Below are 17,165 nucleotides of genomic sequence, written 5' to 3' on the forward strand. Positions count from 1 at the left end.
GGTTTCAGGCTAGAGTACTGCTCAGCTGCACCACATGAATGATAGTTGAGGTGTATTTAAAGCATGGCAGTTCCCGAGCGTGTCGGTGCTGAAACTGTTGCATCTGTCTCTCTGGTCCCATTCTCCTGCTCTTCCTCCGGAAAAATGGAACTGAGAAACTGCAGAGTAATATAAATAAATCTCAGATGTGTTCAACTATGGCATGTAATAACAGTCTAATTTTCAGGTTTCATGAGTCAGTACAGGATTCTTTTCTTTACCCTGGGAACTCTTAATCCTTTATTGATGATGAACTGCTTGAAGGCCTGAGCTCCATAAATCTGCTTCAGTTCTTCATCCTGTTCAGTAAAGAATAATGAACAGACTTCACATGACTGGAGGATGGATTGGCCTACCTGTCTCCTTTCAGTGGCTACAGCTGATCGCTCACCTTCTCAGTGGGTTGCTGCTCAAACTCAGAATCTTCAGTCAGTGAAGGGTCTCTCAGTGGCTCATTTGCAGGCCGCTTCTTCCATGTTTTAGGGTTTAAATACCATGCGCCATATGTAGTTTTTTTATTAGGAATATACACCTGGTATTGAGAGAATAATTGGATGAGTTGTAAGAATACGGTATGCGTATGTTGCCTCCCTTCATTTTTCATTTCAGAATGAAAATAGGAAAACGAGGAAACAACTAGGTTTTTTCATTAAAGAATTTTTGTCCCACCTTCATGGATTAGTAGAAATGCAATAGAAAGACCTAGCTAACAGATAGGAACTGGTAAATGATCCAATTATGACAATTCAATTTTATTTGTAAAGTGCTTTTAACAATGAACATTGTCTCAAAGCAGCTTTACAGAAACATAACACATTATATAATGAAGATTTTAAAATTGTGTAAAAAAAAAAAAAAAAAGGTAGCTCTAATCCAGTGTCTATGTTACTGTAAACTCAGTGGTTACCTTGTTCAACTCTGAGTCTTTCAGTTGCAGGTTGTGTGAATAGTCTTTATGCAGCTCCTCTGGTTTTTCATTGGCTCCAACAGCTTGGAATGTTAAGACAGGCTTCTTTTCACAGCCACTGGCAAAGAGGTCCAGGATAGTGGACTCTGCGATGTCATTGGTCTCCTCACCCTAAGATAAATAACCTTACAGTTACTGATGGAAGTTTGTACAAGGAGAATACATGGTGCGGTGTTAAGTGTTGTCAGTATAGGATGTCAATCATAATGTCAATGCAGGCACATTCTGTCTGTTTGCTATAATGCGGACTGACCAGTGAGGTGACCCAGTCACAGAAGAGTTTGGTGACTTTATTGATTTCTTCATCCAGACAGGTGGAGTGCAAGCTTTTGTTGCTAAACATTTGGTCTTCTTTGATTAGCAAGATCTCCTTAGCATCCTTCAATTTATAGGGATTCTGAGTAGAGTTTTTTCCCTCATCTTGCCTGGAACTGTGGAGATAATGTGTGTTCATATCAGTGACTTTTTTTTTTTCCCATTTGTTACACTTTCATGCAAAATGACTAACAAGTGAGGCAGAAAAAGTTTAGGCACACTCATTCTTTATTTAGAATAATAATGAAGTCATCAAAACTCTGGAATAACACAAATGAAACTATGAGGAATTATGTTGTGATACTTCAAAGTAGACACCCTTTTAGCCTAGAAATTTCCAGAGATGTATTCTTGGCATTTTCTCAAACAATTTCCTGAGATGCTTTTTAAACAGCATTAAAGGAGTTCCCACCTATACTGCACTCTTATTGGCTGCTTTTTGGAATATTTCGCTCCAAGTCATCCATTTAAAATAGATTTTTTTGTAAATAAAATATTAGTTTTCTATTGAAAGAAATGAATATGTTGGCACGATTACATTTTTGTCTATAACACCAATTTCAAACATTTAATCATACACCTTTTTAAGATCATGAGAAACATTTCAGTCAAGTGTCTCCAAACTTTTGACCGGTAGTGTACGTACAGCAGATTGTCAAAACAGAAAAGCAAGTTCTAGTGCTCACGAATGCACACACAAAAACGGGGAGAATCACAAACTTAACCATGGGAGCTGGAGAGAATGTGTTAGGAGATTAAGGTCTATAACACATTTTATTACCTGTGGAACAACAGCAAGGAGAAATCCTAATGCATGACATACACCAGGTGCATGTTCAGTGCTGTCCAGTTCTCACTTTGATGGGTGCCCAGACTTATGAAACTAACATTCCATAAACTTATCATACTTTAGACGAAAAACAGATGTGCATGTCTTTAAGCCGAGGCTCTTGGACAGAACACTTACATTAGTATATTAGGTGATTCTGTTGTCTGCTCTGGTAAAGTCTCTTGAATAGGTGTCTCAATCGTGACATGCATGGCTGGGTCCAGGACGGACAAGACGTCATTGAACAGCTAACAAACAAGGTGAAAATAGATTATTTTAGTAGTTTCCATTTGACAAACTAGATGCGTTCTAAGCCTTAATATCCCTTGCTGTTTAAATAGTGAGGACCATTTAACTAAGTTGTAAATGAACAAGGTTATTGCCTTTTTAAATTTTCATGGTATGATAACCTAGTCTAAATCTTTCAGTGTCGTGGTAGTAATTGACCATTTAAAAAGACACAAGCTGGTGGTGAAAATTAAATTTAAAAAATGATGTAATCTGTGTAAAAGTCTCACGTCCATGTGTATATATAAAAACTAAAAGATCAAATGCCTTACTTGTTCTTCTTAGATATTTCTTAGAGAACGACTTTCCCATCTCGTACACTGACAGTATTTATCACATTGTTGTTGTTATAAGCAGAAAGAGAGATTGTGACATTTTTGGGACGTCACAGTCAGACACGAAAAGGGATGAAAACCATGCTTTGGTATATCTAAGACAAATTACACTAACGATTGTAAAACAAAATTTTTTGGATCATCTTTGTTCTGAGGACCATGTGACTGCTGACCAAGAGTATCAGAGATGTGTTTTGCCTAGTTTGATGCAATTTTTGAAGGTGCCCCATCTTGATCAGTTTCATGTAGTCTACCTCAGGTGCCATGCCACTTCCTAAATGCGGATAGAGAGCGAACGGGTGTGTGCTCAGGCTCTGCTCCACGGCGTCCACAAGTCGGCGACGTGTCTGGCGTAGGCAGTTCTGTTTGGAGAAGCACACCTGCTCTTTGGTAAAACGTCTTCTTGATGATTTCTCTGGCTTATGGGATAGGCCAAAAATGACAGCTTCAGTTCCATGCTGGGGCTGTGTCAAAGTCCCCGCTTGGGGTATGGGGTAGCCGTCTCTAAAATCATCAAGTCCTGCTGTCAAAAAACGCCATCCGCGTCCATTCAAGGCTCCGGAGAGCTTCAGCTTCTGAACTGGGTCCTTCAGACACTTAGTGCGGAGTCTTTCTTTATACCTGCACCAAGAGCAAAGACAAACTATGACTGAAATCTTCAATTTATGAAATTTAAATGTATGCACGGCCAAAAAATATGTGAACATCTGACCATCACACCCACATGTTCTTTTTGAACATCCCATTCCAAAGTATGGAGTTCCCCTCTTTGAAGCTACAATATAACAGCCACCATTCATCTGGGAAGGATTTTAACTAAATTTTGGAGCGTGGCTGCGGGGATTTGTGGCCATTCGTCCAGAAGAGAATTAGTGAAGTCAGGTATTAATGTCGGATGAGGAGGCCTGGGAAGCAGTCGGCATTCCAGTTCATCCCAAAAGTGTGCAGTGGGGTTGAAGTCAGGGCTCTGTACAGTTTACTCATGTTCTTCCCCTCCAACCATGTCTTCATGGAGTTTGTGCTGTGCACCGGGGCGTGGTCATTCTGGAACAGGTTTGGCTCCCTTAATTCCAGTGAAGGGAAATCTTAATGCTACAGCATACTAAGACATCCTATACAACTGTGTGCTTCCAACTTTGTGGCAGCAGTCTGGGAAAGGACCACGTATGGGTGTGATGCACAGGTGTCCTCATAATTTTGATCGCATATAGTGTATATTAAATGTAAAAATGTGTATATATTATTCATCACTCTTGGCCATATAGTGCATCTTCTATAGATTACACACCGACTACTATGTGCATCAGTATACACCTTCACACCATCCAGTCTATATGCTGATGGAACCATGAAACCAGCGCAGACCACAAACAGTCCATAGATTCTTTTCATTTGAAACCAGATACACTAGATACTGAGGTTTACTATGGAATAGGATTTAAAGATGCTCATGGAGAGCTAAAAAAAATGCCATAATATATAGAGTTAACGCATAATTAACAATCCAAGTAACGCAGTATGTCTAAATTTACTTTGAATGGGTATCAGACTCAACATTACACTTAGCAGTTGAAAGCAAGGAAATTTAAACAGTGAAAATAAGTTAAAATAAAATGCATTCAATGATATATCTATAGTTCAATTCTAGCGTGTGTACAGAAAGGTGAAAGAAAGTGCCACCTGAGAAAGAAAGAAAAAAATGCTTATCGTGTCTACAGATCTAAATTGCACTGTAAATAGAAACTAGTTTGCTGTAAGAAACACAGGAGAAAGTATGGGTCGAGTACAGTACCAAGGATAAACAGGAGTGCTGCTTGGTCCAATTTGACATTTTCTGTCGGTCATCTTGTGTATTTTGTTGCCAGTCAGCTTTTAGTGATCATCTATATGACATATGTCCTGAATATGACACATTCTCTACATAGTTACTGTCTTTAAAACGAGAAAACGCTGTAAAACTTTACCCGGTTTAGCTAGCACTGCTCCACTAATCAGACTAGCCGAATCAGCGCGTGCGGTTGCTGTGGCAGCGGACAAGCGCGAGACCTGTCCTATAATCACTTGGTAAAGTGCGCACTTAGGTACTAAGAGGTGCAGAGATACGAATTGGGACAGAAGCCAAAGGAATTTGAAGGAATCTTGCAGCATGGTGGTGCACAGACAGAGCTTTGGCAAAGATTTCAATCAATTTGACTGCTTAGTATTTACCCCTCCTTTGCTCACCCCATTGTGAAAGGCCAGGGTTCCAGAGATGGGCTCCGGATCCACTGTGGCCCTGAACACAGGATAAAAATTGATGAATAAAAAAAATTGTAGGGCTCACGGTGTTTTATTTAAGAAATACAGATATACTTTATATGTTCAGGGATTGTGTTCAGTTCAATCATCTTTACCTGCTGTGGTAATAGGAATATGAACGCTGAGCAGGACACAATAACCCAAACATCCCAGAATACATCCATGTGAGGAATTTAACGCAGCCTCTGTTTACTCTTTAACCAATATTAATGTATAATTCATCAGTACTTTTAATACCTTTTTTTTCATGGTTTACAAACTACAGGGTGTCCCAAAAGTCTCCATACATAAGGGAAATATATATTTTTTAGCATAATGTATTTAAAAAGTTTTCATACTTAATTTATTGTTTATATTATTATTATTATTATTATTCCATCCATCCATCTTCTACCACTTACTCCTTCTTCAGGGTCGCAGGGGAACCTGGAGCCTATCCCAGGGAACATCGGGCACAGGGCAGGGTACACCCTGGACAGGGTGCCAGTCCATCGCAGGGCACAATCACATACACACTCACACACCCATTCATACACTACGGACATTTTAGACACGCCAATCAGCCTACCATGCATGTCTTTGGACTGGGGGAAGAAACCAGAGTACCCGGAGGAAACCCCCACAGCACAGGGAGAACATGCCAACTCCGCACACAAATGGCCCCAGCGGGAATCAAACCCCGGATCCTGGAGGTGTGAGGCGAACATTTCAGACAGGCTTTAAGAATGCCTTTGACAAAAGAAGAATGTATTGAAATCAATCTTATGGCTGGATCGGGAAGCTGTTGCAAGCTTGTGATGGACTTTAACAGGAAACACATCAGGAAACAGGCAAGCATGACACTGCTGCCAAACTTATTTACAAATTCAAAAAGACTTGAAGTGTTGTCGACCAACATCCACAAACATCCACTGATGACGGCATAACCGATGTGGTGCTGCCAAACATAGTCCCCTGTTTGTGGAGACTTCTGGGACACCATGTACCTATATTTTCAAGACATGTCATATTGTTCATATACAAGTCTGCGCAATAATATAATATATAAAATAAAATATTATTTATATATTAGAAACCCCATGACAGCTAGAGAATAACCACAAGCTACTAGCATAACACTTCTGACTAATTTAAACTATATATCACTTATCACTGGTCTTGCAAGTGGATAAATGTGACCAAGCCTGGTCCTTCTTATCAAAAAACTAGTGAAATTTTAGGTAAAATCTGGATTAAAATGAAAGAAGAAAAGAAAAAACAATCACGCATAAGAAGCCTTGCTTCCAGACTACCACTCAAATTATGCTCTAATACTATATTTACAGAAAATTATTTGTATTTTTAATATATATATATATATATATATATATATATATATATATATATATATATATATATATATATAAAATACAAATAATTTTCTGTATATATGTATATAATATATATATATATATATTTATATATATATATATATATATATATATATATATATATATGTGTGTGTGTGTATATATATATATATATATATATATATATATATATATATATATATATATATATATATATATATATATATATATATATACACACACACACACACACATACACACACATAATAAAACAAATGTAGAATACATAATAGGTTTTGGCTGAAGCCAAAACACTGAACCTTATCTAATTATATTGTACAGATCTATGGAAAAGGAAATGGTTTATGCAGATATGTTACAGTATCAGCATTAACAGAACATTTCACATTTATAGTACAAGGTCTGTGAGAAAGAAGAACTGTGAAAATCTTTCTTTTCCCTGTTATCTTGTTCTCCTCACACCCTGATCACAGGACTCTCACATGCACTGAAGTTGTTCTGAGCTCACAAGCAGCAGATCCATACACAGGCCTATAACATTCTGTCATTAATGTTCCTCAGAATAAATAAAATTCATCATGGATGCAGACATGTGTCTTGCAACTACAATACCTCATACTATGCTAAGAACTCAAACATTGTTCTCAGTGACTAGCTGTGCACAGATATTATATGTCTGATCCATTTGTATGGAATGATTTTAAGAAAAATCATATGAAATGGGTGTGGACAGTCACACAGATGTTAAAGGGTGATTCTATAGTTGCATTCTATAGGCAGCAATGCACAGTGCAGCCAAATCTCGTACTTAAACGGATGAATTGTGCAGATTTACAGTATTAAATGACAAATTAGGCGAGGAGGCCTGGCATGCAGTCAGTGTTCCAGTTCATCCCAAAGGTGTTCAGTGGGGTTTAGGTCAGGGCTCTTGAGGTTTTCCACTCCAACTTTGGCCAACTATGTCTTCATGGAGCTGGAATTGTCATACTCTAACTAGTTCAGGCATCTTTGTTCCTGTGAAGGTCAATTGTAATGTTACACTATTACAAAATTTTGGGGATAGGCCCATATAGTCAGGTGTACAGATACTACATTACAGCATTTGGCAGATGTCCTTATCCAGAGTACTTACAATTATCTCATTTATACAACTGAGCAGTTGAGGGATAAGGGCCTTGCTCAAGGGCCCAACAGTGGCAGCTTGGTAGTGCTGGGATTTGAACTCACAACTTTCCAATCAGAAGTGTGTTTCCAGTAATACAGGGAATACAGGATACAGGGAAATGTTAAAATTCATTGAACAAAGAAATATATAGTGGACTGACATTAAGCTAAAAATACTGGAGTATTTCTTTAACACTCTTAACTGCATTTACTTTGTCATAACCTTAAATTTCACAAACATAAAGCACTTTATGGATAGTGTTTTATTGTATATGTAGTAAATTTATACTGTATTTATTATCATGTTTAATGATTTGTGTCCAAAACATCTAACCTGTTTTTAATTGTACTTAAAAATTGTAAAACTTAATTCCTCTTTATGTGCAGTCCACTCCTAGTGAACTCTTAGTGCATCCATGAGAGTAAATACAAATTAACTGTATTTACTCTGCACACTCCTTCAACAAACTTGTCAGAACTCATGGTGGCGTGACTTTCAGTGAAATCTGTTTGTGTGTGTGTGTGTGTGTGTGCTGAGGGTGTACCTTTGTTATAGCTCTAACCAGTGGGCTGAGTAGTTCATGTGTGGAAACTGAATATGTGAATTAAAGTGTTTGATAAATAGCTAGCTCAGTGAACACACCCTAAATCATTAGTCACCAAACTGACATGAAAAAAAAGTAAATTAATAATAATGATTATTAATCATAGATCAATTCCACAAACATTTTGCGTGGCAAATTGATGATCGTGCCATCGTAAGGTACAGGAAACTCTACAGGTAAAATCCTGAAAGCTATTCATTAGAATATTCATAGATGGCATATTCCCAGAAATCTCTGAAGATCTTCCAACAGTGGACAGTATGTAAGAGAATGCAAAACTGCTTGAACAGCCACTAAAAAGTCTAGATGCATGGGAATATTTTCCCCTGAAAGAGAGTTTTCTCTGTTGGTGCAGTCTTCAGGGAAATTAAAGGGATGTACAGTACAGCACTGTTAAACGTTTACAGTGTTATTCTCCTGAGGACCCACCACTACAGCTGAGACAGGTACAACTTCCCTGCTGTGTAGAGAATACAGTAGATGCATGGAATGCCTGTCTGAAACAGTTGTGGTGTGTGTGGTACGTTTTTCAGGTCATACGACACAGCAGAAAGAAGGACTCGGAAGAAAAAACAAACTGTTTATGTAGGTTTTGAAATATAGCCAGGAGAAATTCCCTTTTGGCATGTGCAGAATTAAGCAGATTCATCCAACTGTTGTTTTTAAGAAATTTTATTTATGTTTATGTGTACAATACATCTGTGTAGTGCGCATGTCACCAAAAACTACCTATGGATGATCAAAATGTATTGCTCAGCTGCTCAGCCTGTAAACACAAACACCCCCTAACATTACAGTTAATAATGCAGAACATACGCAAGACAAGTTACCTGCTGTTATCAAGTCCTTACCTCACCATGACATGCAGCTTGTCACGTTACAGAGAAACCGGGAAGTGCAAGCTCCTCTATCCTGAAGACTTTCCCATGGTGGAAAACTTCTACAAATAAGACTCCTTCTATTTTCCTTACAGAACTCTTCACCATATCAATGATTAAACATTTTCCTTTGTTAAAAACAAACATTATTTATCTGTTTATTATTGGATTATGTAGATTGTCCACCATACATGGCCCTGTGAATGAGTTACTATAAAAACACTAACTTAACTATTAATATAAATCTGTGATTTGAATTACAGTCAGGCTATAGTTTTATAGAAAATTAATCAACAGTGCTGTAATATAAGCTTTGTTAATTTGTTCAGTTTAGTTACATATGTTACATATGCACAGTGCATTGTGAAAGTATTCGCCCCCTTGGTGATTTTCCTGTTTTGTTGGTTTACAACCTGGAATTTAAATGGATTTTTTTGGGGTTTAATGTAATGGACTTACATTATAGTCCAAAATAGTCCAAATTGTTGAATAAAAAAAAAAATTGAAATTAAAAACTGAAATGTTGTGAGTGCCTAGGTATTCACCCCTTTGCTATAAAATCCCTAAATATGATATGGTCCAATTAACTTCAGAAGTCAAATAATTAATTGATTAAGTTCCACCTGTGTCACATGATCTGTCACATGATGTTCTGAATGGCACCTGAGTCTGCGACACCACTAAGCAAGCAACATGAAGACCAAGGAGCTCTCTAAACAGGTCAGAGACAAGTTGTGGAGAAGTATAGAGAGATCAGGGTTGGTGTATAAAAAAATATCCCAAATTTTGAGCACCATTAAATCCATAATAACAAAATGGAAAGAAAATGGCACCACTACAAACCTGACAAGAAAAGGTCACCCACCAAAACTCACAGACCGGGCAAGGAGGGCATTATTCAGAGATTCAACAAAGACACCAAAGATGACACTGAAGGAGCTCACAGCAATGATGGGAGTATCTGCCCACAGGACCACTTTAAGCCGTACACTCCACAGAGTGGGGCTTTATGGAAAAGTGGGCAGAAAAAGCCATTGATTAGAAATAACAACAAGAAAACATGTTTGGAGTTCGTCAAACAGCATGTGTCAGAATCCTCAAACACATAGAAGAAAGTTCTCTGGTCAGATGAGACTAAAATTTTACTTTTTGGCCATCATGGGAAACACTATATGTGATGCAAACCCAACGCGTCACATCAATTGGAGAACACCATTCCCACAGTGAAGCACGGTGGTGGCAGCTTCATGCTGTGGAGATGCTTTTCATCAGCAGGGGCTGGAACACTAGTCAGGATTGAAGGAAAGATGACTGGCACTAAATACAGGGCAATTCTTGAGGAAAACCTGTTTCGGTCTGCCAGAGATTTGAGACCGGAATGGAGGTTCACCTTCCAGCAGGTCAATGACTCTAAACATACTGCTAAAGTTCCACTGGAGTGGTTTAATGGGAAACATTTAAATGTCTTGGCATGGCCTAGTCAAAGCCCAGACTTCAATCCACTTGAGAATCTGTGGCATGACTTAAAGATTGCTGTACACCAACATAACCCATCTAACTTGAAGGAGCTGGAGCAGTTTTGCCTTGAAAAATGGGCAAAACTCCAAGTGGCTAGATGTGCCAAGCTAATAAATATATACCCCAAGAGACTTGCAGCTGTAATTGCAGCAAAATGTGTCTCTACTAAGTATTGACTTAGTACTAGGGGAAATATTTATGCACACTCAAGTTTTCTGTTATTTTGACTTAATTGTTGTTCATGTCACAATAATTATATTTTTATATTTATTATAATAATTATATATAAAAATATTTTCCCCTTCAAAGTGGTAGGCATGCTGTGTAAATCAAATGGAACAAACCATTAAAAAATCCATTGTAATCACAGGCTGTAATGCAATAAAACAGGAAAAAACATCAAGCAGGTGAATACTTTTGCAAGGCACTGTATATAATACCCTGTGCCTGTTCAGGTTAAAGATAAAAACAAATTAAGGATGTGTGTAATGGCCAAATGTTTCCTTTCAGAATGTTCACTTGTTTTGTCAAATTCCCTTTGATCTACTAGAGAATATGTTAAGTGGTCCCCAAAGAACAAATCTTTTAAAGCACTGCACAGATTTTTCCAGCTATTGTTCTTTAGAGATCTTTTTTTTTTTTTTTTGATTACACGTACATACAGTACTGTGCAAAAGTCTTAGGCACATGCAAAGAAATGCTGTAGAGCAAAGATGCCTTCAAAAAGAATGAAATTTTTCTCCATTTAAAAAAATACTATAAAGAGCAGTAAACAGTGGTAAATGTAACAAAGGCAATATTTGGTGTGACGACCCTTTGATTTAAAAAAATGTAGTCTAAGTAGAATTAGTGCAGTTTTATAAGGAAATGAGCTGTAAGTTTTATTGAGCATCTTGCAGAACCAGACACAGTTCTACTGGAGACTTTTACTGTCGCACTCGCTTCTTGTTTTTGCAGCAAAATCCAGCAGCCTTCATTATGCTTTTTGTCTGAAAAGTGTCTCTTACTACTTAATATGCTGTTTCTTTACTGACATACCAACATTTTTCTGTAACATTTAATTTTGTGCTAGAAAACTAATATTTGGTAATCAATTTTTTTTTTTGTACTGACTCGTTAATGTAGAAGTCATCAAATAAAAATCTATAAAAAAGTTTATAAAAAACAAACAAAAAACAATAGGGTGCCTAAAACCTTTGCACAGTACTGTATGTATGCAGTGTTTTTCTCTATAAAAACCTGTCACTCTGAGATCGTGGCCATCAGTGTAATATTTATGCACTATTTCCTAAGCGATTTTGTAGACAGCTACATAAATTTAGTCTCAGGTGAAACTCGTGTGTATATATATATATATATATATATATATATATATATATATATATATATATATATATATATATATATATATATATAAAAACTATTGTTAGGTTCTATTTGCCTAGATGTTGGAAAGTCACTGAAATAGGTCTGTAAATATGTCACCTTTCCTTTGCACAGCATGTTTCCTACCTTCAAAAAAATATGAACCAAGACAAATAACTTTGTGCTTTTAAAACATATCCTTCGTTGGCACACCCATGTGCTTCCCTTGCAACAGTCTGGCAAACCATTGTATTTGGATAACTTATAATTTCCAGAAATAAAACGAGCTTGTTTATGACATGATAATGACCTTGTACATGTTCTTAAGGATAACCTGATGCAGGTTGTGATGCACGTTCAGTTGACATTTTTAGAATAATGGGAACAAGCTACAAGAAGCCTAACAGGATAACCTAAATTTCTCCCATGAGAAATTATACTGACAGAAATGATGCTAGAACAATGGAGAGACATATTAAGCTGGAAGCAAGTTTGAAGAACTTTGTTTATTGTAAAAGCCAGCTCCGTGCGTATGTTTTACTTTAAATTAGTGCAAGCCTGTAGTTCTAGGAAGTCCACCGCACCTTAGGTCAAAACAAGGACAATTTACACTCAGTCAGCTTCACCGAAAGGAAACTCTTAGAAATCTGGAAGGATGTACATTTATAGAGTAAAAAAAAAAATAAAAAATCATTTGTCGAATGGAAAGGTAGTACACTGTGTCATAACTATTAGCACTATCTCCTCTGCCCTCTGCCTCCCTAGTAGCTGTCATGCTTTTGTTTGGTTTTCGGTTTTAGAATGTACCGTACTTAGTCTCTTGGTAATGATATGCCTCATTTGTGTCATTTTTATTTTCTCTCCTGTGGAGCGTTTTTCCTCAGTGTCACTTGATCTCCTGGGAGAGCTTGAAGCAAAATCTCAGGCACATAAATTCGACACTGAGTCTCCCACTGCACATAATGCCTTGACCCTTCAATGAATCTCATCTGGTGAAAAGGTCTGCCTTTCTGTGCTGGGCGCTAATGCCTGGATATCAGTCTTTACCCTCAGTGAGAATGTCAAGCTCCCATAGGCTTTTGTAGTGAATAAACCATACCAGGTCGTACACAGATGCATTCACAGTCCCTATAGCTGAATTCCTGCATGCCTTAGAGGTCGGTGTGGTTGCAGTTCTGTGAAATATGTGGAAAGGTCTGAAAACTGAGATAGTTTGTGGAGGTGTATATAGTATGTGTAGTAAAGAACTGGTCAAAATGTGGAATATATTTGGCTTGTGTTACCAGACTGCATTAATAGACTGAATTTTTCAAATGTATTGTAACTGCACAACTGACTGTCTTTACTCACTTTGCTGAATGTAGTCAAATTCTCATTTTCAAAGAGGATGATGTTAAAGTACACACATGGAAAACTTGATTTTCTGTGGTTTCATTTCAGTAAAAGCTGTAAGAAAAATGATTTTTAATTTCTCATGGTTGTGATGTCACTAGACATTGATACCGGGTTGACACTGCATGATTTCTGGCCTGATTTAGCACAAAAAAAGCACAATCTTTATTTGTGAGCTCAGATTGTTGGTCTTAGAACACATAATGTGTCATGGCAGGTGATTTAATACTACAGCTGATGACAGTTGTGGCAGTATCCAATTTTTTTTATTATAATATCAGAGAATGCTGCTACATGCCCATGTCAAAGCCACCAATGGAATTATGGCATAGGGTTACGTGAAACTCATGCGACAGCTACAAATTTGGTAGTTGCAATGGTGAAATGTAAACAAAAATTGCTAATGGGCAGGAAAAATATATCCTTATTGACTCAAGCTCACTTTGAAGAATGGTTCTGTTTGTTTAAGCGTGCTTTCTGCACTAACCCGGATCATGCTGATTGATGACGTTAGCAGAAGGTAGTAATTTTATGTAGTTGTAGGTCTATCGTTAGGGGATCTTCCTCGCACCACCCAAAAACCATGTCAGTAGTTGGATTTGATACTTTAAATTGCCCATAGCTGTGAATGAGTGTGCAAATATAGGCGTGCCTGGTGCCTTGCAATGGATTGGTGTATTCCTGTTCCCAGTATAGGCTTCAGATCTACTGTGCTGATGAGCAGGATAAAGCAGTTCATAAAGATAAATGAATACTCAAATGATGTAAAATTCGCTGTGTCACACCTAAAAATAATGTCACAATGTCGTCTATATACGGTATTGTATACTGGTTTAGCAAGATGGCATAATTACTTTAGGTTGATAAACAGTTATACCAGTATATCAGTATGTACATCAGTGTATCATACATAGTAGGAAGTACAGTATGTATTTAGAGAGGGGCCTGGTTACGGCTGAATAAATTTCCACTCCGTGTTATGCTTTGCTTGTTGTCAGACCGGTTTGACCACAGCCTTCTATTTAGGTTAAGCTCTTTGCATGTTTACTTTTCTCACTTTGGCTTACATTTCAAAGCAAACTACTGAATTTATGGAATTTATAGTTGATAGCAATATTACTAATGATGGTAGATATTAGTTGCTTTAGTTAATGCATATTTCATTTACCAATTGTAAAAAATGTCAGGACAAAGACATGGAGAAAATGTAAGAAAAATTAAGGATGTGTAAAACAAACGATAGGCGTATTAATCAGCAGACTGTCCTCGTGTGTTTTCCTTCTAATGAAAAGGATCCTTGTACTGATTCAGACAATTTGTCAGGCAGACAAGTCCCTGCTGTTTCACATGCACTGAGGAATATCATCACCATAAGCATTAAAAAAAAAAAAAAAATTGTACATATTTTACAGTGTGATTTGGAAAAATAGGCAGAAAAGAACTGGTCTAGTATAAAGGAGTGAAGGATTTGTAATATCTCTGAAGCAGCAGCATGTAATTATAAACTAGCATGCAAAGGACATGGATTATTATTACTGACCTGGAAACAGTATGTATTAAGCATTTGCTTAATGGATCTCTGGTGTGGCATGCGAGATTAAAAAAAAGAGAGAGATAAAGAAAAGGTTTTGGTGGCAAACAGAGGATGATGATTCCATGAGAACAAAAAAGATTAGACAAAAAAAACCTGTGTGCAAATTCCTACCATTTGCTGGAGAACAAACAGGGCATGCATTCACTGGACTGATAAAGAGGTTACTGGGAGGAACGGATGATAATGTGTTTTCAAACTGAGCTTAAAATAAAACGAGGCTGTTGTAGAAGCACAATTCCTAAAAATCATTCTCTTGCACCGAATTGATAATATGATAATGACAAAATAATTATCCCCCAATAGGCACATGACAAAATCAATCCTCAAAAGATTTACGTCTTATGTTTTTATCTGGACTTTAAGATTTATTCCACGCATGCTAGTTTTGCACATATTGGAATGTATACTGTACACTCTCAGACACAAAGGTACTAAATTATACTTTTCCTTGTCACTGGGGAGGTACCACCAAGGGCACATCTATTGTATGTTTAGTATGTAACTTTTACCTTCAATTGCTAAGGACTTTGGTCAACAAATGTTTTTAAATTTGCTATATAAATAAATTTGACTTACGAGAATATAGTACACTTTTATAAAATTAAGGTATAAAATTGGACCTTAGGTAAAGTGCACCTTCTTAGGTAATAGATGCACAGTAAACCTCCAAAACATGCCATCTTAATGGTACTACCTCAGCAGTAAGGAAAAGTACAGTTTGGTACCTTTATTTCTGAGAGTAGGTGGACCAATTGGTGTTGATTTGTTTTTTTTTGTTTTTTTAAATAGTAAAATATTTCCGTTTCAAACAGAGCTGGATTGACCCTCTTGAGGTCTGTATATATTTTTTTCTTTCTGTTTTCTATTTTCAAAGTGCCAGAATATTTTCAGTGAGAGAAATAAAGTATGATCTTGTGAGATTTGGACAGGCTTTACCCATATACTCTAAGATGTGGTATCATGAATCTCATTAAAATTTTACTGCAAAAATATAATGCTCTACAGTCTTGGCATATCAAAAGATTCAGTTTAGCACCCTACAGTATTCTTTGGTTTATCCATCTGGGAGAGGTCTTAAAGGTTCTTTGTGAAAATCCCATAAAAGAGGGTTTCACTCCAGATTCCAGGTTCCAGAACCTCCTTAGAGCAGGGGTTCTCAAACTTTTTGTAACCAGGGACCCCTTAAAATGTCAAATAAATTCCCCAGAACCCCTCAGAGTAGATTTATGTCATGAACATTATGTAAATGTGTACCATAATATTTGAGCCAAAGTGATTTCTATTATTAAACTTTCCACTGATAGAACACATTAGGTCCAAGTTGACATTATTTATAGGCTACCTGATTTTAACTTACTGAGGTTCTATTCTAATAACTACAACTACTGAATAATAAACTCAATAACGTAAATAATAATGGGTTGTGATTTCCATGACTACAATTACATTAAATCAGGAATGCCCTGGATATGCTTCACTCATCCCTGCTTTAGATAGTGAATCAGTTAACAATTCAAATAACCCTTGTGGAACCCTACATGTGTGTGCCTCAAAAACTGTAAACTATGATATGTAGCACCAAATGTCCCAACTCAAATTTTGGTACATGAACATGAATGAAAAAAAAATTCTGATAAAAAATTGTTGATACATATTTAGGTTAATAATTCTGTGAAATCCCCATTGATGATCCTTCACTGTAGTCTGTTTTCACTTCTCTTGTTTGCACAGATGCTTGTACCTCACCCCCCAGAGATTACAGAGCCATTTAGCAACCTAATCATGAATCCCCATCACATTTTAAAATGCATATGTCATGTTATTATGTACACTTATTGTGTTAATAAAGTTTAGGTCATAATTTAGGCTTTAAATTCTCCACAAATTAGGCGTGGTACTATGCCAGGACGGAAAATATATTGATAACTTAGACAGCCTTGTTATTTTATTGACTTTTCTCTATGCAGCTCCAACTACACGACACCTCCATGGGAATAAACAAAATTTTGTATTAGTAACAGACTAACAGCTGCTAGTGCTCTTTGTTGATGCAGCTTTAGCAACTGTCAAAACATGAGAGAGACATTTCCCCCTCTGAGATGTAAACCCACAAGCCATCAAAAGAAAATCAAGGAAGTGCATGACAACTTGAAGCTACTTTTATCTGATAACCTCTTCTCAGAATTTTTGCATGGCATTTAATCTCAA

At 37.0% G+C, this 17,165-nt stretch overlaps 1 protein-coding gene across 1 annotated transcript; it reads right to left on the reverse strand.

Moving 5' to 3' along the window:
• Positions 1-24: 24 nt before the first annotated feature.
• Positions 25-4,811, reverse strand: zgc:158260 (uncharacterized protein LOC571389 homolog). Its single transcript, XM_017452591.3, has 8 exons — positions 4,566-4,811; positions 3,028-3,394; positions 2,289-2,398; positions 1,260-1,437; positions 947-1,117; positions 431-571; positions 261-338; positions 25-158 (listed from the first exon to the last, which is right to left on the reverse strand). Exons 1-8 carry the CDS (start codon positions 4,616-4,618, stop codon positions 57-59), a joined length of 1,200 nt encoding a protein of 399 aa, XP_017308080.1. The 5' UTR covers positions 4,619-4,811; the 3' UTR covers positions 25-56.
• Between the last annotated feature and the right edge of the window lie 12,354 nt (positions 4,812-17,165).

The sequence above is a fragment of the Ictalurus punctatus genome, chromosome 22 (genome assembly GCF_001660625.3).
Source record: "Ictalurus punctatus breed USDA103 chromosome 22, Coco_2.0, whole genome shotgun sequence".
In the NCBI taxonomy this organism is placed as follows: Eukaryota; Metazoa; Chordata; class Actinopteri; order Siluriformes; family Ictaluridae; genus Ictalurus; species Ictalurus punctatus.

Coding starts and splice junctions, on each gene's coding strand:
- zgc:158260 (XM_017452591.3), bottom strand. CDS start 4,618: ATGACCGACAGAAAATGTCAAATTGGACCAAGCAGCACTCCTGTTTAT. Junction 3,395..4,565: donor AGCACTCCTGTTTATCCTTG/GTACTGTACTCG, acceptor CTCTTGGTGCAG/GTATAAAGAAAGACTCCGCA. Junction 1,438..2,288: donor GAATCACCTAATATACTAAT/GTAAGTGTTCTG, acceptor TTATCTCCACAG/TTCCAGGCAAGATGAGGGAA.